At 34.3% G+C, this 23330-nt stretch overlaps 5 protein-coding genes across 6 annotated transcripts; 2 read left to right on the top strand and 3 right to left on the bottom strand.

Annotated features, from left to right (window-relative positions):
* The first annotated feature begins 69 nt into the window (after positions 1-69).
* VPS45 (vacuolar protein sorting 45) lies at positions 70-4897 on the top strand. The gene is made up of 13 exons (XM_012998066.2): positions 70-429; positions 1128-1329; positions 1459-1538; positions 1762-1989; positions 2165-2290; positions 2373-2453; positions 2548-2689; positions 2821-2999; positions 3486-3641; positions 3742-3849; positions 3930-4051; positions 4186-4317; positions 4502-4897. Exons 1-13 carry the CDS (start codon positions 340-342, stop codon positions 4560-4562), a joined length of 1707 nt encoding a protein of 568 aa, XP_012853520.2. The 5' UTR covers positions 70-339; the 3' UTR covers positions 4563-4897.
* A 949-nt stretch (positions 4898-5846) lies between these two features.
* LOC105972923 (uncharacterized) lies at positions 5847-7016 on the bottom strand. The gene is made up of 3 exons (XM_012997902.2): positions 6837-7016; positions 6569-6758; positions 5847-6381 (listed from the first exon to the last, which is right to left on the bottom strand). The coding sequence occupies exons 1-3, from the start codon at positions 6969-6971 to the stop codon at positions 5948-5950; spliced, it is 759 nt and encodes a 252-aa protein (XP_012853356.2). The 5' UTR covers positions 6972-7016; the 3' UTR covers positions 5847-5947.
* A 1327-nt stretch (positions 7017-8343) lies between these two features.
* LOC105973027 (organic solute transporter ostalpha protein (DUF300)) lies at positions 8344-12680 on the top strand. The gene is made up of 9 exons (XM_012998020.2): positions 8344-8716; positions 8904-9373; positions 9555-9611; positions 10226-10334; positions 10564-10748; positions 10840-10928; positions 11146-11401; positions 11613-11858; positions 11989-12680. Exons 2-9 carry the CDS (start codon positions 9158-9160, stop codon positions 12283-12285), a joined length of 1455 nt encoding a protein of 484 aa, XP_012853474.2. The 5' UTR covers positions 8344-8716; positions 8904-9157; the 3' UTR covers positions 12286-12680.
* A 34-nt stretch (positions 12681-12714) lies between these two features.
* LOC105973028 (hypothetical protein) lies at positions 12715-14882 on the bottom strand. Of its 2 annotated transcripts, XM_012998021.2 has the most exons (4): positions 14552-14882; positions 13790-14454; positions 13478-13602; positions 12715-13211 (listed from the first exon to the last, which is right to left on the bottom strand). In XM_012998021.2, the coding sequence occupies exons 2-4, from the start codon at positions 14382-14384 to the stop codon at positions 12894-12896; spliced, it is 1038 nt and encodes a 345-aa protein (XP_012853475.2). In that variant the 5' UTR covers positions 14385-14454; positions 14552-14882; the 3' UTR covers positions 12715-12893. The 2 variants fall into 2 exon arrangements, with proteins under 2 accessions (XP_012853475.2, XP_088669010.1); XM_088812884.1 differs by having other exon boundaries at positions 13790-14661.
* Positions 14883-15382: 500 nt separating this feature from the next.
* On the bottom strand, positions 15383-18658 carry LOC105972918 (PHD finger-containing protein 1-like). The gene is made up of 8 exons (XM_088813639.1): positions 18399-18658; positions 18149-18223; positions 17967-18052; positions 17309-17869; positions 16996-17217; positions 16791-16915; positions 16545-16685; positions 15383-16456 (listed from the first exon to the last, which is right to left on the bottom strand). The coding sequence occupies exons 2-8, from the start codon at positions 18167-18169 to the stop codon at positions 15627-15629; spliced, it is 1986 nt and encodes a 661-aa protein (XP_088669765.1). The 5' UTR covers positions 18170-18223; positions 18399-18658; the 3' UTR covers positions 15383-15626.
* Between the last annotated feature and the right edge of the window lie 4672 nt (positions 18659-23330).

Genomic DNA, 23330 nt, shown 5'->3' with positions numbered 1-23330 from the left:
TCAACGGACATTTCGTATAAAGTAGGGAGCTAACTGTCAGTGAAATTAAAAAATAATAATAATAATTAAAGTGTAGCAAAATATAATATCGCCTTTTAATTGGTATTTTTATTTTATTTTTTCCGAATTTCAGCGGTATTTACCCATTTTCCAGGCTAATCACGAAACGACGCCGTACGTAGACATTCTTCTCCTCCCCAACTCCTCTTGTTGATTGATTTTGTCCCAAATCTCTTTTCTTCTGCAATTTTCGTGTTTCCAATTCTAAAACCCTATCGATTATTGGGCAAACACATTGATCAGATCGGTGATCGAAGTGAACAGCTGGAATAAGAGACGATGGTGCTGATAACGGCAGTACGAGATTACATAAATCGCATGTTACATGACATTTCCGGCATGAAAGTTCTCATACTCGACTCTCAAACGGTGCGTTTTTTCCTGGTATCATTGAATTTTATCATAAATTATGTTTGGGCATTTGATTTTTACTTGAATTGTTTTTTTTTTTTTTTTTTTTTTTTTTTTTTGTCTCATTGGTTACTGATCAGCTATAATCTCACACTTTTGAAATTATAAATTAGAAATAAATATTAGAAACTCGAGGATACATCGCAGTGATTCAAGGTACAAATTCGGGATTTCTGTTCTTAAGCTCTCTGGGAAATTATGGGAGTATTGCGTACTGAGCATTTAGCTCAAGAAGAATATCTCAGTCTGTAAAATGGAAATCGATTTGTTTTGGTAACAGATCCATTGTCAAAATACGTGTATTAGGGGATAAAAAAGCTTGATAGCCCGAATATAAACTGTGTATTAGGTGTGGAATTTGATAGATTTTACTATTTTTGGTCGAAGTTTCAGTTTGCTAATAGTATTTCAAGAATTTTGTGTATGTATTAGGATTTGAGATTATACTAAAGTTTACTTATCATCGTTTGTGCGAACGTACATTTTTTTTTCTATTTTCATGACTGGGTTTCCTTATAGTAGCGCACTTAGTAGTTAGAAAGTAAACATTATTGGTTAGGAAACAAGGATAACTCAAAAGTTCTTATGCAATTCTACCAAAATAAATTAATTTTGTAGTGGACGAGTGTTTACCTATTTGTTTAATTGGATTGCAGGTCAGTATTGTGAGTGTAGTGTATTCACAATCGGAGCTTCTTCAAAAAGAAGTGTTTCTGGTGGAACTTGTAGACTCAATATCCATGTCCAAGGAACCCATGTCACATCTTAAAGCTGTTTATTTTCTCCGTCCAACATCTGAGAACATTCAGCTCATGAGGCGTCAGTTGACTACTCCTCGGTTCGGGGAGTATCACCTCTGTAAGCATTTATTTAGGTTTTACTCCAAGAAGTTATTGATAGCTTTAAGCTATGTTACAAAATACTCATGACTTTACTAGAATTTACTGTGAGAGTAAATGAAATTCTTTTTGATCATGTTGTGTACAGTTTTCTCCAATATGTTGAAAGACACTCAACTTCACAACTTAGCAGATTCAGATGAGCATGAAATAGTTCAGCAAGTGCAGGTAACATTCAATTCCATACAAGTGGGTCTTTTTTGCTTCCTTTAAAAGAAAGAACTGATTGTGTTTATATTTGTATTTCTTATAAAATCATATTCTAAATATTTTGTTAAGTGGTGTGAACTATCAGTTTTACTGGACTCTGTCTGGTTATCGAGTCTGGATGAATCATTTTGTTTGAGTTGCAGGCAGATATTGGCTGTCTTATTTATTCCTTATTATGCAGGAGTACTTTGCAGACTTTGTTGCAGGTGATGCCTATCACTTCAGTCTTAATATGGCATCAAACCACATGTATATGCTCCCAGCTGTGGTGGATCCAACAAGTTTACAGCACTTTTGTGACCGAGTTATTGATGGAATTGCTGCCATCTTCCTGGCTCTAAAACGAAGGCCTGTAATTCGTTATTCACGAACATCTGATATTGCGAAAAGAGTAGCACAAGAAGCATCGGTGAGACACCAATCACTTGGCTAATCCCAGGAAACCAATAACTGTCACTTGATTGTTTCAGGAGAACTTAAATCTTTTGATGCAAAGTTAATTTCTCTTATGCTCATTGAACTCTCTTTGCTAAACTGTATTTCCACATAACTGATATTGGTTTTCTTATTTCACATTCATGCAGAAATTGATGTACCAACAGGAAAGTGGTCTTTTTGATTTTCGACGAGCAGAAGTTTCTCCGTTATTGCTAATTGTTGATAGACGGGATGACCCTGTTACTCCCCTACTTAACCAATGGACATATCAGGTTCTGCTCTTTCTTCATACAGGAAAAAGCTTTCATACTGGTAATTGATATGTTCAAAATTATTTACCATTGTTATCTGCAGGCGATGGTTCATGAATTGATAGGTATTCAAGACAATAAAGTAGACCTCAAGAACATTGGAAAGTCATCAAAGGATCAACAGGTTGTTTTTCTTTTTTATGCTATGTACTATCCACTTAGTGTTTTTTCAAAGCATAGTGAAATTTGTAATTTCAGCTCGTTATTTGTGCTATCAGGAGGTTGTACTGTCTTCAGAGCAAGATGTATTTTTCAGAGCTAACATGTATGAGAATTTTGGAGATATTGGAATGAATATTAAGAAAATGGTGGATGATTTCCAACAAGTTGCAAAAAGTAATCAGAACATACAAACAATAGGTTCGTTCTCGGTATATATGTTTTGCTAGATCAATATTCCATCACCTATTCTATTCTATGGATGTATAGTTCTCTACTTTTTTGCGGCTGATGACCATTCCTGAAACATTGACATACTCACTTATTTGCAGAGGATATGGCTAAGTTTGTTGACAACTACCCGGAATACAGAAAAATGCATGGCAATGTTTCCAAGCATGTGACATTGGTTACTGAAATGAGTAGGATTGTTGAAGAACGAAAACTAATGTTAGTTTCACAAACAGAACAAGAATTAGCTTGCAATGGTGGGCAAGGGGCAGCATTTGAGGTAATGTGATACTTCTTCAATAAATTATAAGTAACCTTCTTGAATTAAGAGGTTTTTATGTCAATGTTGTCCTGAATTTTGAGATTCTTGTTCCAAGTATTTTCTGCAACAGACCATCATTTGAAAGATGGCTAAACATGTTCACGGATTTGCACAAAAATGAAGGGGGTGAAACTGGAATTAAGTACTAATATGTGCAGAAGCTGCAACTGAGCACTTGCGAGTGGTTTAAGTAGTTGCTACATGAGCAATTATATAGAGTTTATATGCAAACAAAGTTCATTAACGATGACCAAATACTTTCACAAAATCACATTTTATGCAAAGAACATATGAAGAGCCAAAAGCACATCTCACGGCTCATGGTCCTCATTGAGTCAAATATTGGAGCTCTTCATATTCAGCACTTGGTGTTTGATAGATTATATTTTCTGATTCAAAAATGAGCATCTGTGTAATTCTCTGCTAATGTGTTATCTGCTGCAGGCTGTTACAAATCTGTTAAATAATGAAAATGTCTCTGACATTGACCGTCTACGCCTCGTCATGCTGTATGCTCTGCGATATGAGAAGGAAAGTTCGGTTCAGCTGATGCAGTTATTCAACAAATTGGCATCCCGGACTCCCAAGTATAAACCAGGGGTATGGCATTTACAACCAACGATTCCGTTTATTCAGCTTTGCTGCTTTTTACCCAACAGTGCTAAAAATATGCCTGACATTCTCTATGTTGGATCGACAGCTTGTGCAGTTCCTACTAAAGCAAGCAGGGGTTGACAGGCGAACCGGGGATCTCTATGGAAATAGAGATCTGCTTAATTACGCACTTAACATGGCTCGTGGTCTTAAAGTTTGTCTATAAACCCTTACATATAAATTTGCGTAAACCATTGGTTTTAGGTGCTGAAATGGATTTTCATTATTTTTCAGGGTGTGGAGAATGTGTACACCCAGCACCAGCCTCTGCTATCTCAAACAATGGAGAGCATCGTTAAAGGACGTTTGAGAGATGTGGACTACCCTTACGTTGGAAATCATTTCCAGCAAGCTAGGTGGGGTTTGAAATGGTGTTTTTATTTTATGCTCCTCCACAGTAATTTAAATATGTTTAGCACATAAATGAATGTTAAAAAAAATGTTTAATATGCTGAGTTGCTGACTATCTTCAGATATATTTATTTGACAGGCCACAGGATGTGATAATTTTTATTGTTGGAGGGACTACTTACGAGGAGGCACGATCTGTTTCTCTACAAAATTCTACGAATTCCGGAATTCGATTCATTCTTGGTGGTTCTGCAGTTCTAAGTTCCAAAAGGTGTGTGTGGGTTTACTTGCTTCAATGTTTTCAATGTTCAGCTACTTCTGAAATTCGTTAAATTAGGTTTGAATTATAGTGCAAATAGACTACTCTCTTAATACAATTAAAAAAATTGCACATTTATCTACTTTTTTCGTATTTAAATTTCGACTTAATGGGGCTGGTTCTGGTCAACTTGTAGGTTTTTAAAGGAGCTCGAAGAAGCTCAAAGAATTGCTCGGACAAGTAGTAACGTGATATGATAATTCGACGACCATTTTACCACACGTAAGATGTAAATTAGCCCTATCAGAGCATTTTTCATTGTTCGGCAAGTAGCTATTTCCTGGTCAATACTGTACAGAAGCTACATAATTGATGATAACACTAGCCAATCGATTTTGTTTCTCGCCCAGACTGGGGTATGGCTAAAACCCCGAGATACGAACGAAAATGTCGACACTGTTAAATATACGATGCCAATTATGTGTATGTAGTTTGTAATTGTGAAATTGCTGGTTTCGTGTTTATACAACCTTTTATGTGGTAAAATTCAAATAAGACGTTGAGATTTATTTATGTATGATTTTTGGTGGAATTTACCATATTGCCATTGATTGATATTATTACTACCTATTAATGTAGGCAAAAGTAATTGCAAATCCTGTCTGAAAATCGAATAAATAAATGCGGCTGCTGCTGCACCAGCAAGAACAGGATTTAGGATCTGTATGATTAATTGTTGTGCTTTTTGACAGCTTTTGTGATGTTCTTACATCATTATTTATAATTTTTATTTACATCATTAGTTACCACATAATAGAGTACAATCCTCTAATTTTATTTATTTATTTATAATTTTTTTTTAACCAATTTACTGCAATTGGTAGTACATCCAACTTTCTGCAAAAAGAATTACACTGCTTTAAAAAATAATAGTGAATTGGAAGAGAAGAATGGTGTGGTCAACGATTGGAATGATTCTTGTACGACTTTCTCCTAATTAACCTTTTAATATATAATCCAATGCTATCCATAAATAATTAAATAAATAAATAAATAAATATATTATTACTCCAAACTTGTTAAAGAATTTAACAAGAATTTTGAAGCACCCTCTAATCCCATTGACTTCAAGGTAGAAGACAAAATAATCATTACCCCAAGAAAGCTGCAACTTGAAATTGAAATCTTCTTGCCAAATAGCTTTTGCTTGCACACAAACACAACTACTACACGAGTTTCAGATTTGTTAAAAGAGGTGTTTGGCAAGAGCTTTTTATAAATAGTTTATAAGTTTTTTTTTAGCTAATAATTTATTCTTATATAAGTACTTAGAACCAATTTAACTCACAACTACTTTTAAATAAGCTTTTGCAAACACAAGCTAACTTATATTATAACTTGAGGGATAAGTGATTATTTCCTCCAATACATTCCAAAACAATGAATATATTATTTTAGTTAGCAACTCACTAATATAATTTTTATTCAAGATTCTTGAATCTTCATTTAAGGAAGATAAAAAGACTTCAATTAAATATAATTATTATTATTATTATTACACACATAAAAAGGAAGAACAAATCCAAAAACCTACTCAAGTCCACGTACACAAAAAAAGTCAACTGAACTCTATTTCTCAGGCTTAACAATTACTATTATTATTATTAAATGTGCCAAAATGCTGATAAACATGGATGAAATCTTGAAAACAGCCAGTTTTTGGTGTGTAATTAGCCGACAGATTCAACTCAGAAAATGAAACCTTCTTGCAGTTTCCAGACAGCCATTTGTTGTGCATGTAACTGGCTTTCCTCCATGGTGGGATATGCAATCCCCTCTCCTTAAGGGACTGTTTGGCAGCAGAGCAAATCAAAGAAATCAGCTTTTCCAGCTTCTCTTCAGTCCCAACAAATATCAGAGGAAGTGCATTTGTGAGTTCTTGATACTTTGGTGTTGGCCTAGACAACTCAAACTGTGTCCTGAAATCTATGTCCACTACCAATCTTACCTCCTTGCACCCTTTCTTCTCTCTCATCACCACATCTACATACTCATAATCACCTCTGAATTCAAACACTACCAAAAACAAAAAAAAAAAAAAAAAAAAAAAAACCCATGATTAAAGATTTGATTTTTTTCAAAGAAACAGTGAAAAAAAAATCACCTCTTAATTCAAATACTACCAAAAAAAAACCCATGATTAAAGATTTGATTTTTATTTTTTTTTCAATAAATTATAGAGACAAAGCATATATGTATATACCTGAAGGTGGACCAAAAGGGGTTGACCATGATGTTTGACAGAGATGGGATTCATAATTATCCATTTCCAATCTAAAAACAATCCATTTCTTGAGTTTGTTGAGTTTCTCCATAGATTCCATATCTTTAAGGTAGAACAAGATTCTCCTGTAAACTTCTGTTTCAGCTTCTGGGGTTTCCTCCATTATCTCCTGAAAACACACACACTACAAATTATTATTATTATTATTATTATTAGAGAGAGAGAGAGAGAGAGAGAGTAGAAGTACCTGTAGAGAGAAGAAAAATTTGGGATTGTCATCATCAGAATGAACAAAGCAAGAATCTTTGAACGTTGAGCCGCCGCCTGTTTCAATATAGTCTTTGATCATTTGTGACAGTTTTTCATCTTCTGAGATACTCATCTTTTAAGCTGCTTCAGACAATATAATAATAGAGCTGTACTATATATATATATATATATATATATATATATATATATATATATATATATATATATATATATATATTGGTGGTAATAACTATAATATATATATAAATGTTGTTGGAGTACTATGAATATGTATATATATAAATGAAATCTGAGGAATGTTTATATCCAGGAAAGAATCTGTGATCAGAAGAAAAGAATATTATGAATATTAATGTAGATGTGAACAAAAGTTTGATGTCACAATCAAGGAAGAAGTTTTTTTTACTTTTGGCAGATGGGGAATGATTGATTTATCTGATATTATTATTTATTACATGAAATAGGAGATTAAGATTTATGTAATAACACTGGGCTCTAGGTCATTACTCTAACTAATAAGTTTTTTTTTTTTTTTATAGTTTTTATTTATTTATTTTATCATAAAGAGACTTTTAGTTTAATTTATGGTCTTTCTCTCCATAACAGCGTGTGAAGTTGGTGAAACTCCAAACTGACCATTTCAACTTTAAATATTTATCCTACATGTTTTATGCTTTTATTATCGGGTAAATAAGTGTCGTCCCAAGGTAAGGTCAAATTACGAATTTATTTTTTTAGGTAATTACAAACACAGTCATCAATTATGAATTTTCTTACACGTTCATTCATATTCTCCAGTTTGTACCCGTTTTACCTCATTCGAGCTTCACTTTTGGAAACAAGGTGATCATACAATGTGTCTTTTGGCTTGTAAATATCAGATTGAAGTGAATCATAAACTGCATTTTTGCACATAACGAGTTCAATCTAGAGAACATTCACGATATCAAGAAAATTCTGTTCAATTTAACACCATAAGGATGGATGTATAAGAAGATTCATAATTGAGGGTGGTTGTAATTATTAAAACAAAAAGAATTTTTTCGTAATTTGACCTTATCTCAAAGGGCGACCGTAATTTAAATTTATCCTTTATTAATATCAATTGCCTAACATTTAGGATGACAATAATTTATGCATAGTTAATTAATTAAAAAAATAATATCAAAGTCGCACACATGTTTATTATCCCCTAACATTTAGGATGAAAATAGTTAATCTTATTTTATATATATTTCGGGTTGGCCCATTAACCCATAAGAAAGCCCAAAATATATATTTTGGTTTGGCCCATTAGCCCATAAGAAAGCCCAATATATATTTCAGTTTGGCCCATGTTTTTTCACCAAGGTAGAAACCCATCTTAATTTCTTAACAACACCTGCGGTTCGTGAAGTACTTGCAAGTTGCAACCCCAGTCACCATTTTTTTTTCTTAATACTAATTTAATCAAATTGGAGGAATTTCAACCGGAGGGTAGGAGAATTAAAACGACAGACCTTTGTAACAAGCGAGGCGTGACAGCCCTTCTGCAAAAGATGCCACGTAATGAAGCTGTGAGTTAATTGTGTGCTCGTCACCGTAACTTTAACACATTGGTTTCGTCCAAGTTCTCAACCGTCGATATTCAATAGATACATACAGAATTTTATATACACACGCACACTCACAACACGAACTTTGAGATTGAGGAGTGATTTCAATAATCTGGACACTGATTTTTTATTTATTTTTAAATTTCTGTGCCACTTCCATTCAGTACTCGAGAACGAGTAAATCGGAGAACTCAATTTTTTTGTTCGAAGATTATTTTCGTCGATTTTCTGTGGGGGAAAACAAAAGTTGCATCCGGAAGAGGTTCGATTTTGACCTGAAACCTCAAACATTTGCTTTTGATTTTGTTGAATTAAATGCGGCGAAGTTTATTTAGGGTTTTTCTTCGATGTTTTTTTTTAATGTAGTTTTAACACTTTTATGTATGAGTTTTAAGTCATTTTTACTGTAAATTGGGTTTAACTCTTCTTATTGTTATATGTTTTTGCAGATTTGAACAAAGAATTGTTATATTTAGGCAAAGTATTCCAAGTTTTTGATTTCCGGCGGTGATCCTGTGTTGTTATCCGCTGTTATTCAGTAAAAAAAAAAAAAAAAAACAAGTTAGATTGGGTATTTGCTGCGGTGTTCTTTTGCAGTGGATTTTCCGCAGCTGGCCAAACAGAGGGATATGTAAATTTATAGGTTCATTTGCGATGGAACAGTCTTTTTGCTGATATTCTGAGAGGCTTGTATGATCTTTAAATGATGTGGAGGGGGGTTTTGGTTTCGTTACTATTTCTTGCCACTTTCGGAGAATCAACGGACCGGTTGTCAAGATTATGGTCTGTTAATTCAAATGCTGGGACTTCATCACTGTACAGCTGGGCAGTTACCAGCGCGGCGGTATTCGTAATGGTGGCTCTTGTTCTATCTATGTACCTTATCTTTGAGCATTTAGCTTCATATAATCAGCCAGAGGTTAGTTTTGGGTTTTGATTTTGAATTTTTTTTCTGATTATTTTATCTTGTTAATTCGTACAATGTTTACCATTTACTTCCTTCGCCATTGATTTTTGGAATTTGTGGTCACCCTGTATTCATTTATTAAGTTGGCTAGTACTCTATCCAGTTCTAATAGGTATGCCTTCTTCTGTTTCAGGAGCAGAAATTCTTGGTTGGACTCATTCTAATGGTTCCTGTTTATGCAGTGGAATCGGTAATAATAGCCGGTTTAACGGCTTCTACTGTTGCAATTTGCCTTTGTCATAAAATTTACGATATTGTTAAGAATAATTATTTGATGCAGTTGACCAGATGTATATTTTGTCTTGGGTGAATGTTTCTATTGTTATCCTTTTCCCTGGTCTTCTTGCCTGATTATTCCACCTTCTAGTACATTAGTACTGAAAACTTGCACATTTTTTCACTCATTTAACAACGAACCTTATTTAGCTTATTTTTTATCTCATGTGTTGATATGACTTAATCAAGTATATATGGTCATTGTTCAACCCTTCCCTGAATCATATGCCCTACTTGATAAGAACTTGTCTTATATTGGGTGTAATAAGTCGTAAACTGCCCTTGTTATAAAAGTTTTAGAGTTCGTAAACTGTGAAGCTCTTAGATATCATTCCATCGTAAACATCAGAAAGTAAATTAAGTGAAGGATATCAGTTGTTCTAAAACTTGACTCCTCAATTGCACATTGTGCAGCTGAACTTTGGTAGCGATTTTATCTGTTCTAAATATTTCTAGTTTGTTGAGATTTATTTTCTCCAGTCAGATGTATCACATTTCTTATTTGTTGTTTGCTTTGTTTTTGAACAGTTCTTATCGTTATTAAATTCTGATGCTGCCTTCAAGTCTGAAATTATACGAGATTGCTATGAAGCTTTTGCATTGTATTGCTTCGAGAGATATCTCATAGCCTGCTTAGGTATGTCCACTAAACAACTTGATCTCTTAAGAGTATATTTTCTGGATATTTTTTTTATATTTTTGTCTAAACCTTTCCAACTTTTTTTTTTTGCATTACTTAAAGAATGGCTCTTATACTTCGGTTGTTAATTTCACACTGTAGGAGTCTTTGAATTGTCTGACATTCTTTACACTTCTGCGCTTTCAATAAGAGAAGCAGTATATTAAGTCCATCATGTCTTGTGTAGGTGGAGAAGAAAGTACCATTGAGTTTATGGAAAATCAGAGCTTGGCTACTTCTAGCATACCTCTTTTAGATGAAGCTTATGCTTATGGAGTTGTTGAACATCCTTTTCCATTGAATTGCTTTTTAAGGGATTGGAGTCTTGGCTCTGACTTCTACCAAGCCGTGAAAATCGGCATTGTTCAATATGTATGCACTCCATTTTTAAGAGACTGAACATGTTTTTTTAGTTTATTTATGTCATTAACAAATAACTTAATGCCTAATTCTGTATTTACAGATGATATTGAAGATGATATGTGCATTACTGGCGATGCTATTTGAATCTTTAGGTGTTTACGGGGAGGGGAAGTTTGAATGGGGATATGCGTAAGTCATTATTACTGCGTGCTCAACTTGACAATTTTATTCGTCTCCTTTGCTATTTTGCATTTTAAATGCAAGTGGTTACTCCTATCCAACTTGTATCTTTGGTTATAATGTACCCCTACTTCAGTGCTCTCCAGCTAAGCATTTTCCACGTATTTCGTGAAAAGTTGAAAATATGCTTTTCAATCTTATTAAAGCTTTCAATATTTTCTTGCAGTTATCCATATTTAGCAGTTGTTCTGAATTTCAGCCAGACTTGGGCCTTGTATTGCCTTGTTCAGTTTTATTCCGTTATCAAGAACAAGTTGGCTCCAATTAAACCTTTGGCCAAGTTTTTGACATTCAAGTCAATTGTATTCCTCACATGGTGGCAAGGTGTTGCTGTGGCCTTTCTTTTTTCTTTTGGAGCCTTGCAGGGTTCGTTGGCACTGGTTTTGAAAACACGCATACAAGACTATATCATCTGTATTGAGGTAAGTGGAATACCACTGGCGTGAATTATATAGGCAACACGTGTAGAGTTGGTAACAGATGCTCTGTGTTGTGTGCGACACAAATTTCCATTCTAATTTTGGTAAATGAAGCTTCTGTTAGCTGTACTGCATCTTTTAAGATAGTAGGCGCATCAATTAAAGTTTAGGATTTCTTTTCGGAATACTGAGTTTTAGTCTTGTTGTAATTCAGATGGGTATTGCTGCTGTGGTACACCTTTACGTATTCCCAGCTATACCTTACAAACGTGGAGAAAGATGTGTAAGAAATGTTGCTGTGATGACAGACTATGCATCTTTAGGAACCCCACCAGACGCTGAAGAGGTTAAAGACTCTGAAAGAACTACCAGAGTTCGATTTTCTCGACACGAAGATCGACTGCAAAGTCCAAAACTTCACCAGAGTGTTCGCGATGTTGTAATTGGAAGTGGTGGAATTGTGAGATCACACCCTTCCTTTATATTTTTTGTTCATTTACATAATTTAATTCTCTCTTTCTTTCTTGTCATATTCCATAAGTTAATTAATACCCTTTTCTTGTTTTTTGTGTTTTATTATGTGTTTTTAGATTGTTGATGACATGAAGTTCACAGTTTCGCACGTCGTGGAACCAGTTGAAAGAGGATTTGCGAAAATCAATAGAACTTTCCATCAGATATCTGAGAATGTGAAACGGTACGAGGAGAGTAAGAAGAACACGAAAGATGATAGCTATCTCGTACCCTTGGAGTCGAGGACAAAGGAATTTGCTGATGTGGATGACAACCTAATTGAAGGTAGTGTGAGTGACAGTGGTCTGTCTGATGTAAAGAGACCTTATTACAACAAATCGAAAGGATCTTCTTCCCGTATGAAGTACAGATAACACTTCCTTAATCTGCGTGGAGGAACACAAATGACTCTCTCTTACTGCACGAGGACTTTGTGCGTTTTTTACTCTTTGTTTTTAATTTTACAGAGCATTTATCGCCCTCTATATTTGTAGTACAATCTGTCTTTTAGATTAGGCGTATAAGTATACGGGAAGATGTGTACTGCATCTCAGAGCAAATATAAGATTTCTAACAATGATCGAGGCATTGTTTTTTAGGGCCTAAAGGAACATTCCGGTAATCTAACAGCTGAAGATCCGAGGAAGAATTTTTTATTTTTTTTTGATGAAATCCAAGTAAGAATATAGATAGTGCAGAATTTGACCGACTGATCTAATGATTGTGGCAATGCTTATATTTTTATGAGATTATGTGGTCGTTAAAGCAACTCGTGTTTGCAATTTAAATTGTCCAGGCATGGCTAACGGTTTAAACTTTGTTGCTGCTTCAATTGCAATTCTCGACAGATTGTGTTCTTTTTCTTGCAGGTTTTTCCTCCATAGTTACAATAATTACAATTTGATGGGTAAAGGGCTTATAATTCTATCAATTTCACCCACAATTATAAAGTTAATTATAGAAAAAAAAATCAAGAATGTTATCAAGCCCAAGGGACAAAGCCTGGATATGGTGCAGCTCCACAGTATCTGAATAGACCTTCAATTTCTGGGCATCCATTAGGATAAGGGACTGTCCGATGAAAAGGATCACGGCCTAGTTTTTTGTGGCGCAATGAACCAGAACAACCATACGGATCTTCTTGGAATTGACTTCTCACCATTGCTTCGCCTTTCAATGCTGCTTCCCTTGAATTCTGAGTCGATGGTGTGCCCGAATAGAAGAAACTCGACTCCGGAAATCTAATTGCCGAGCGGTGAAGATGAACAAATCTCTCCTCCTTAAAGTCATAACCTACAACCTGAACAAGAATTCAAAATCGTCATTCGTCTAAGCATAAGATTTTAACATGATAATAACAACACTATTCTGAAATTTTAATCATTTCATGTTACATTTATGAATGCCATATTTTGTGGGCACAAACAATTAGGTTGAGATCTACTGATTTGAACTCAAGAACTTTATATAAAATTCTTGAATTTCAAGTTTTACGAAGCACTTATCATTGCTAAAGCAACTTCAAATTTGAAATTTGTAGAGAACAGAACACGTATATCAACTTACAGTTATATTGTGTGGATATGTGCCAGTAAGCTCCCGGAACCTACACAGACTGAAAAGAAGATTCTCGAAGCTATCTCTAGCATGTTCTTCAGTCAGTGCTCTACCTCTCACACTATCTCGTTTGCCTTCACAATTTCCAACGTAAGAATATCACCATTAGACGCATAATTTTAAATCCAACATCAAATAAAATGCAAAACCAAGACTATATTCAAGAATAAGCATTCGTTAACATCCATCCTTCTTTACTATATTCAAACATCAGAAATTCTATTCATTCCGAATAATTCGACATAACCAATAAAAACTCACCAAACCATTGTTTGGATTCAGCGACAGTCCAATAACTCTGAGCTTCACTACGGGGGCCAGCATCCTTCCGAGTCTCGCCCCCGCTAAACAAGAGCAGCGCCACGTCATCATTTCCCGCAATTTCAACCCCCTTCTGTATATGGGTAATAAAAGTTGCAGCTTGGCCTGGATGTTTCTGATAAGGTTCCAAATACCAAGCATCCTCTTTATCAACCTTGTCATCACAACCACTACTCGTGTAAACCGAATGCCCGGCTACCATTACAAGATTCTTAAAGTTAGCAAAAGGATAAATATCCACCACATTCCCATCAGATGCCGCCCTGTAAGAAGGCATCATTTTAAACTTGCCATCGTATAACGATAGCACGATGAAGACGGTTATCAGAAGTGATAAGCAGATCAATAAGAGCAAAAGTGGGTGGAGCTGATGGATTTTATTTCTGAAAGATTTTATCATTCTTCCCAAAGGGCTGTTTTTCTGCTTTCGGGATTTCTTAACTAGACCAGATTCTAAGTCAAAATCGCCCCTCCTATACGCCTGGAATGACTTTGGACTGTTATTACCAGACACAAACGTGTGATTAATCTTCATAGATTAGGGATTACGAAAGAATCGAGAAAGAAAACAATGGCACCATGGAAATATCAATCGCATGCGAGATCTGAAAATCGAGAAGTTGAATTGGATGATTCGAGAATGCAATCGATGAAAATCGAATTGATTTTCGCGGATGAAAATGGAAGGGGTTGAGATTTTACCTTTGATCTTCAATTTGAATTTGAATTTGAATGTTAAAGAAACCCTAATCAGTTCAAAAGCAGACAAGAAGAAAAAGGATGGATCATGGATGTAAGAAAACAAGCAAATCACGTTTTAGTCAACTATTATTTTATTCTTTTTCTTTTTTGTTTGTTATAAACACGTATAGTAAAATTTTGCAATTGTTGTTAATAATAAATTGCAATTGACAAAGTAGTTATTATTTATTAACGACAAAGTAATTTATCCAATGTATTACAATGGATGGAAAATGTAATAAATGAGCAATGATAAAACTACATTCTTGAGGTTTATTAATGAATTTTATGATCGAGTTCAAATTTAATTAATTCTCTACTGCCCAAGTTTTGGACATGCTTGAATTTTATGATCGAGTTCAAATTTAATTAATTCTCTACAGCCCAAGTTTTGGACATACTTAAATCAACTAAAGTCCAGTTGTGAGTAACTTTTTTGATTTTGACCGTTTAGATTACTTTCGTGTAATCGTGGAAGTCCACTCTCCGAGACTTGACTCTATCATCTCAGTCGTTAGATTACTTTCGTTTAATTGTGGAAGTCCACTCTCCCAGACTTGACTCTATCATCTCAGTTGTATTATACGCATCTTGAGTTTCTTCTTCCGATCTCCTTTTTCTATGAATGAACGAGGGTGAGAGTTAATAATAATAATAATAATAATAATAATAATAATAATAATAATAATAATAATAATAATAATAATAATAATAATAATAATAATAATAATAATAATAATAATAATAATAATAATAATAATAATAATAATAATTTACTCAAAAAAAAAAAAAAATAATAATAATAAATGAATGAATAAATAAATTCTCATGGTAACAGTCTAACAACATAAGATCCACTAAACTATTACCACCTACCTATTCCTAACAAAAGTACAATACTCACTCATATATAACACAAAGCAACTGTGGCTCAGCTTTATCAGCCAATTCTTATTTCAAAATTTCAGCCAAAAAAACCCGCAACTTTCGCTTTTCGATCTCAACGACAAAGCATACAAGACTTACCCTCGGAAATTTAATTATTTCTCACCCGAGCCAAATATTCTCGACAATTTCTTCTCCAGTGTCCAACCTTTCCACAATGAAAACAACAATCCTCCGATTTATCCTTCACTTGTTTTTTCAGACCACACTGTTTCGGATTTTCCTTATTCCAAGATTTTCTCTTTCTTTTCTTATTCGGCTTCGATTTAGTAGCAGCCTTCACAACAACTTCCGGTCCCACAACAACAGGCAGCTCGTCTTTCTCGATCCAATCCTTCGCCCTCTGCAAAATATTCCGAACCCCAAAGAGTGACATCACAGAATTCCTCCCACTAACATTCAACACAAACTGGTTGAACGCTTTCGGTAGTGAAAATAGAACCGCATCCATCTTTATTTCTCTCTCCATCTCAGCTCCAAGCGTCTCCAGTTCGTTTATGTACCCAATCATCTTTTTTACATGCTCGTAAACACGAGTTCCTTGTGCCATTTTACACGTAAGTGCTGTCATGGCAGTTTGTATAGCAGGAAAATTCTCTTCAATCACCATTTCTTTCAAACTAGCCATCACATCTTTGGAAGATGCAAAAGAGTAGTGCTGCTTATGAAATCTATCTTCGACCGATGCTAATATAAAACGCTTAGCTAGAGTGTCGTGGTCAAACCATGACTTGTAAGCATCTTTGACTTCTTGACTGGCACATTCGGCAGGCTTCTGTGGTGGCTCCTCGTTTAAAACGTGGGTTAATTCTTCTGATGTGAGAACAATATTTAGGTTTCTTTTCCAATCACCGTAATTTGTGCCATTGAGTCGATTTTGATCCAAAAGGATTGTGAGTGGATTGCGAGTGGTCATCATATCTGCAAAACATTATAAATATAACGAAAATGATGGAAAAGCATAAATGATTATTCAACGTAGAAGATTATTTCGGAAGAAATTTATTACCCCAACTGAAGCCGGTATCTTTCGGAAGATCAGCATGCATTACGGGGTTGTACCTTGACTCCCCTTCATATGATTGTGAAGACGGTGCTCGATTCTGCTTTGCCCTAAATACTCCCCACAGATAATACTTGCCCTGAAATCCTATAAAAAAAAAAGATCAGTCTACAACAAAATAAATTATTTATTAATTCGAAGATTATCAGAAAATTCCACAGAAAAAAAAGAAAGAAAAGGATGCAGAATTACTCCAGTATAGCATTGGCAGTTCAGTCGAAGCAAATATAAGAAGCTCGGCATTTTGCACGATGGCTCTCATAGCAAGTACTTCATGCACCATTTCATCAACCAGGTGCTCATAGACACGTTCGCTTCTGTATGTAAATAATAAAATGATGTTACAAAACATATCGTATGTATATATATTTAAAATAAAATAAAATAAAATAAAGACCTTATGTCAGATGGAAAGAAATAGAGTGCAATATTATTTTCGACAGATTCTGATGTTTCGAAGCTTTTAGGCCAAACATCGGCTTTGGGAAGTATTTCCAAGTGAAGCACTGTCTGAAAAAGACAGGCCTCCTCGTATACTTTATGGCATGCTCTGCTGGACATGTGAGCAACGAGCTCATCAAGTATATCACCGTTTCGATTTCGTATATCGAAACTTCCCCTGAATATACGAAAATAGCAAAATTTTGCAGATTAGCACACGAAAGTGAACAATTCGTAAAATTCACCCAATTTTTAATTAAATTTCTCACCTCCAAACGGGCGTTATTACTGGCTCGGAAAGTGTGACGTCTAAATCTTTTGAAAAGGACTCGTTGCATAAATTGCTAGTATTGTGAGATACAGAAGTTCTCTCTTCGCTCACTTCCGATTTTCCATCTTCGTCACTCACAAATTTAGCACAATCGCTTATTATGTCGTCAATGTTTGTTGCGTTATTTTCACATTGTTTTCTTTCAGATGCTGAATAAAGAATGTCGAGTTCCATAGGTAGAGTGTGTGTATTAACTGCAACCGAATCATTTTCAGTTGTTCCAACTTCGGATTGACCTATAATACGGTCTGACGTACGGTCTACAGAGTGGCATTGACCGGAGTCGTGTTTAGCGACAGCTGATGGATTTTGGAATGCCACGTCAGTTGTTCCAACTTCGGATTGACCTATAATACGGTCTGACGTACGGTCTACAGAGTGGCATTGACCGGAGTCGTGTTTAGCAACAGCTGGCGGATTTTGGAATTCCACGTCACAGTCTTCACAAATCCATCGAACAAATTCATCGGTTGTTTTTGGTATTACATCCAGGCAGTAGCTGAAAAACAAAGAGAAATATTCACTTCCATTTATTATACTAGACTCGGAAAAAAATAAAAATAAAAAATTGTTCCAATAACGCAAAAGGTTCGAACCGATGCACGGCAACTTCTAGGCATCTTACGCAGTATACAAACGCATTATCGAATCCTCTATCGCCACACTGCAAACATATTGTTTCCTACATGACAATTATAAATAAATAAATAAATAAAAATCCCCATTATACGTAATCAAGCTCTGTAAATAACATGTAAAAAGAGAAAAAAATTCATACCGGTGAAGAAGGAGCACTCATTCTCCCGTAGGAAGGGTAATTTGGCCTTGACTGTAGTTCAATCACTGCAATTTGCTGTTTCAACAAAGTAAAAGTAATGTAAGATGAAATCCCTAATTGGCAGGAGAAGATGAAATTCGTGAATCCAGATTAGAAGAATCTAATATATTAACAACGAAACTTTTAAACCCTCGAGAAGCGGGAAATTAATTGGGGAAGAAAGAGTAAAAAAAATCGGAGAGTAACCCACCGAGGAGGAAGAAGAACGGCGGCGGCGGCGGCGGAATAAATCGATGTTTATGCTTTTTGGGTTATCAGAAAGGAGATTTCCGTTTAATTCTCTCTCTATATGGAAAAAAATTAAATCAGAAATTAATACAGAAAGGGTTTGTTGTGAAGGATTACGTTATACGTATCGGTTCATTATAAAGGTGCAATCTTTCACATCATATAGATTTTCTGTAGCCGGAGTCCTAATTCTTGTTGAACATCACCAAATATTCCTCTCTTATTTGTTTACTCCTTAATTTTAGGCTTTTATTTATTTATTTATTTATTATTATTTATTTCCTACTAACATTTAATAAAAAGTTTGAAGACTAGTTTTTATTTAATTAGGATAAAAAAAAATCATCTAGTATATTAGTGTATATTGGATTTGAAATCGAAATCTAATACATCCTCCAATTCCATTAAAAAATTAAAATTTTTGGAATTGAAAATATTGTTCCAAAGCTGAAAAGGTTCAAATTGGAATAAGTGTAATTCGAAATTTTCGTTTCAATTTTCACCGTTACTTTCGAATGTCAAGTGAAAATAAGTAAAATGACTACAAAACAACTTAGGAGGCATTGATCCGATTCTTTTATTATTAGATGCTGATGTATATAATTGAAATAAATATTTATGACTTCTAACCGCAAATAGTTAACTGAAATAAATGATAATTTTAAACTATGTCAATTTCGATCAAAACAATTCCAATTTTGGAACGAGTTTTTTTTTCCTTTTGGAACAATTTAATTTTTATTTTCGAGCGTGTTAATTTTAATATGATCCGTCCGTTTCAACCTCAATTTAAAAAACAAACTCAGAAAATGCAACTAATTATATTGGTCTTTTAAACCCTGGATTGGTTTAAGGCCCAATTTTGAATTTAAAATAATCCCAATTTCCAGCCCAATTTGCAATTAGGGGGCAAAAAACGTGACGTGGCAAGTACAGAATCCCACGGCGCAAATCCAATTATAAATTTGATTTGACTGTATACCGTTAGAAAAAGTATAAAAAATTATATCTTCGAAACACAATTAAAAAAGGGTTAATATGCTAGGAGTCCCTCAAACCAAACATAATTTGAACTAAATGACAAGTTCAATTTCATTCTTTTAATTAAATCCTTAATTTAAAATAATATATGAGCCACATCCCTAATATTTTTTATATCCCAATCTTGCCCTTGTACCCTAAATCTTATAAACTAAATATTACGTTTCTTTTTATCAGATCTATTATTCTTCTCTTTTTTTCTCTCTCTCTCAATCTCACGCTCTCTTCCTCAATCTCGTCTCTCTCTCCCTCGATCTCCTCTCTCTCTCTCTCAATCTCCCGCTCTCTTTCTCTATCTCTCGCCACCACTCCATGATTGAGGAAGGTGGTGGCTATGGCGACGACCACGGCGGTGGAGGCGGTTGCATATGGAAAACAACTATGACGGTAAGAAAGCTACAACGGTGGGAGGAGGCGTTGTGGTGGCGCGCGCGGCGTTGGGTTGTTGTCCCAGCGGCGACGCTCGAGGTTCGATGATGATGCTGGTGGTGCGATGATGCTGGGGTAGGCGATGGCGGCGTGTGTGGGGTTGGCGATGGTGGCGTGGATGGGAGTGGGTGACCTTGTCGTCACGGATCTAGGGTTTGGAGGATGGATCTAGGGTTTGGTTTGGAAGATTCATAATTTTTCGATTTGATTTCTGCAGTTGTCTATGAGTTACTATGAGTGTTTGACGGCTAGGGTTCAAAGAGGAGTTAGGGTTTCAAGAATATGGGGTCAGAGATGTCTACGGATTACTATGGTTTTCTATGGTATCCTATGGGTGTCTATAGATGTCTATGGCCGATTTTTTTTTTTTTTTTAAATTTATAATTTTCAATATTTTGTAGAAAATGATATATTTATAATTGTGAAAAAATACGAAAATGAAAAAAAAAAAAAAAAAAACGTAACATAACGTTCTTCTACGTAAAAAAAATAATAAAAAAATGTTAGATCCAAATGTGAATATGTTAAATAAAGAATAAAAAAATGATAAATGCAATTTAAATATTACTTGGTGCATATTTCATATTTTTTGAATGAAGGGCATTTCTGGAATTGAAATTTATAAAGGATGTGAAGCAAAAGTTTAGTTAGACTTGTCATTTAGTTCTAATAAGTTTTGTCACTAGGGACCTATATCTTAAGACCCCATTAAAAAAATGAGAAAAAATTAATTAATAATGCCCTATCAGCATTCACACAACTCATGATAGAGACATATTTTATTTTTATTCAACTCAATAATAAGTGCATCCAACAAACAAATCATACCCCTTGTATGGATTTTTATTTAACAGCCAATAATTCATTAATAACTAATAGAAAAAAATAAATTTATTCAGAAAATTTTAAATTGCGGTTCCCAGCATAAAAAAAATCATCCAAAATATTTAGGACTTCTTTAAAAACAATTTAAATTTATGGGGGGTTTTTTAATTATTTGTTTGTCTTGATAAGAGTGTTTGAATGTGATAGTAACAAGACATTACATATTTACATGTCACGTACTCAAAAACTCTGATGCTGTTTTCGTTCATTTAACGGAATATCTACTTTATTATATTTTATTTTATATATTTATTTCCCAACAAATCTTGACCACTTGATAGTTGGCCCACAAATAAAATGGCAAATTGTTAAAAGTCAAATCAAATTGACTATTGTGGTCACGTAAATCTCAAAATTACTCTATTACATTTAAATTTCAAGAAATTTTATATATTAGATTTTAGGGGCCTTAGGATATAGGTCCCTAGTGACAAACCTTATTTGAACTAAATGACAAGTCTATCTAAACATTTGCTTTACATCCTTTATAAAATTTATTCCAAAAATGCCCCTCCACTCACAAATTCGAAATATTCATTAAGTAAATTCCAAACTGCATTTATCATTTAATATATTATGCTTTTAATATATATTTCCATCTAATATTTTTTTCTTCAGAATATCGATTTGTCTTCCTTTTTTTCTTTATTTATTTTAGCATTTTATACACTATTATAAATATTTCTTTATTTTTATACTTTTTTTTTCTACTTAATATTGAGAATTACAATTGAAAAAACGTGTTTTTTTTAATTTCAATTTACATATTTTTCATTTTTTCTGCAGTATACTATGGTATATTACAATGTACTGCAGTATACTATAGTCTAGGAAGTACTATGGTATACTACGGTGTAGTATAGTATACTATATTTTACTACGAAACCCTAGCCACCAAGCCGTCGCAAACCCTAGCAGCGAACGCAGCCGCCGCCAACCCTAGCAACCCACGCTCGCAGCCGCCGCGAATATAGTCACCTACCAACTTTGGGAAAACCTAGATCTGGCATTTGAACCCAAATCAAGCAAAAATCTTTCAAAACACAGTGAAATCAAATCCAATTTATTAGTCAAAAATATACTTTCCATAACATATCAACAATAATCACAACCCCACCACGCCTCCACCCACCGCTGCTACCTCCACCCAACAACGCCGCCGTCTCCACCTGATGCCGCCGCCCCTCCACCCGACGCCGCGGCCGCCGTCGCCCCCGCCTCCACCCGAGGCTGCAGCCGCCGTCGCCCCACCTCCACCCGACGCCGCCGCTGCCTCCTCCCGCCGGCACGGTCTCCACCATACTCTCTAGATCCACCGCCCCCTGCTCCCTCCATCGGCGGCGGTGGTTGTCTTCGTGTAACTACTGAAGAACAAGAGAAATATAGAGAGACGAGAGCAAATAACGAGAGAGAAAGGAATATAGAGAAAAAACGCGTGAGAGAAATATGGAGAGAGAGAACGTGTGAGAGAGAGAGAGAAAACAAAAAGAAAAAAAATAAATCTGAACTGACGTGAATGTCTAGATTTATATAATCTAGGGTATAAGGGCAAGATGGGGATTAAAAAAAAAATAGGGATGTGGCTCATATATTATTTCAAAATAAGGATTTAATTAAAAGATTGAATATTGATTTGTCATTTAGTTCAAATTAGGTTTCCTTTGAGGGACTTATGGCATATTAACCCTAGATTTTATTGCTCGGTTTCACTAAATAAATACGTAATTTTAAAGTAACTCCTCTATGTAATAAAACTAATTTATAATTAAAAACACATTAGTATCAAAGTATTCTTTTTTCTAATGAAATAATACGCAGTCAATTATATAAGTGTATTAGTATCAAAGTATTTAACTATTGGAAGAAGAATCCAAGTTGAAACAGCGTTTAGAAAATTCACATGAAAAAAATCGTTCATTGTAAAATTGTTCTCACGATTGGTTATATATATATATATATATATATATATATATTCATTGACTGTAATGTATCTGGCTATATAATAATTATTACCGGAGCAATGATTTTAAGTTCGAAGGGGCATAATACATTTTTAAAAATAAAAATCCGTATGATAACTAATAATATTGCATTAAATTTTGTTTCACATCTACTAAGCATCTATTAATTATCTATACTCTCTCTTTCTCTCATGCTACATTAAATAATTTAAGTATCCTAAAATTTGAAATTTAATTAGCTATAACTAGGATTTCATAAGAATTGAAAATTACATGACTAACACGATTTTATTTTAACCAACTAAATACGATTATTTAGTGCAAAATAGTGTTGAAATATAAACGTTGACAATTAGTAACAATCATTAAAATAAAATTAAAATAAAAAAAAAACTTTTAGATTTACACTCCATTGAAGAAAAAAAAAATGTAAAAGATAAGAACCCCATTATTTGATTTATGGATTCGCAGCTCTCTATTTCACACTCTCCCTCAATTTTATTTATTTATTTTCCAAATAATAAATAAATCATAAAAACAAAAAAAACTTAAAAAAAAAACCAAAAAAAAAAAAAAAC

This window comes from Erythranthe guttata, chromosome 14, assembly GCF_056151865.1.
Source record: "Erythranthe guttata isolate IM_541 chromosome 14, IM_541, whole genome shotgun sequence".
In the NCBI taxonomy this organism is placed as follows: Eukaryota; Viridiplantae; Streptophyta; class Magnoliopsida; order Lamiales; family Phrymaceae; genus Erythranthe; species Erythranthe guttata.
The sequence above is the reverse complement of the archived record's forward strand: the minus strand, read 5'-3'. Positions and strand labels throughout refer to the sequence as shown.

Coding starts and splice junctions, on each gene's coding strand:
- VPS45 (XM_012998066.2), top strand. CDS start 340: ATGGTGCTGATAACGGCAGTACGAGATTACATAAATCGCATGTTACAT. Junction 1,990..2,164: donor GAGTAGCACAAGAAGCATCG/GTGAGACACCAA, acceptor ACATTCATGCAG/AAATTGATGTACCAACAGGA. Junction 3,850..3,929: donor ACATGGCTCGTGGTCTTAAA/GTTTGTCTATAA, acceptor ATTATTTTTCAG/GGTGTGGAGAATGTGTACAC.
- LOC105973027 (XM_012998020.2), top strand. CDS start 9,158: ATGATGTGGAGGGGGGTTTTGGTTTCGTTACTATTTCTTGCCACTTTC. Junction 9,612..10,225: donor CTGTTTATGCAGTGGAATCG/GTAATAATAGCC, acceptor GTTTTTGAACAG/TTCTTATCGTTATTAAATTC. Junction 11,402..11,612: donor ACTATATCATCTGTATTGAG/GTAAGTGGAATA, acceptor GTTGTAATTCAG/ATGGGTATTGCTGCTGTGGT.
- LOC105972918 (XM_088813639.1), bottom strand. CDS start 18,169: ATGAGTGCTCCTTCTTCACCG. Junction 16,686..16,790: donor ACTGCCAATGCTATACTGGA/GTAATTCTGCAT, acceptor TTTTTTTTATAG/GATTTCAGGGCAAGTATTAT. Junction 16,457..16,544: donor AGATACCGGCTTCAGTTGGG/GTAATAAATTTC, acceptor AATGTTTTGCAG/ATATGATGACCACTCGCAAT.
- LOC105972923 (XM_012997902.2), bottom strand. CDS start 6,971: ATGAGTATCTCAGAAGATGAAAAACTGTCACAAATGATCAAAGACTAT. Junction 6,759..6,836: donor AATTTTTCTTCTCTCTACAG/GTACTTCTACTC, acceptor GTGTGTTTTCAG/GAGATAATGGAGGAAACCCC. Junction 6,382..6,568: donor CCCTTTTGGTCCACCTTCAG/GTATATACATAT, acceptor TGTTTTTGGTAG/TGTTTGAATTCAGAGGTGAT.
- LOC105973028 (XM_012998021.2), bottom strand. CDS start 14,384: ATGAAGATTAATCACACGTTTGTGTCTGGTAATAACAGTCCAAAGTCA. Junction 13,603..13,789: donor TGAATCCAAACAATGGTTTG/GTGAGTTTTTAT, acceptor GAAATTGTGAAG/GCAAACGAGATAGTGTGAGA. Junction 13,212..13,477: donor CATATCCACACAATATAACT/GTAAGTTGATAT, acceptor ATTCTTGTTCAG/GTTGTAGGTTATGACTTTAA.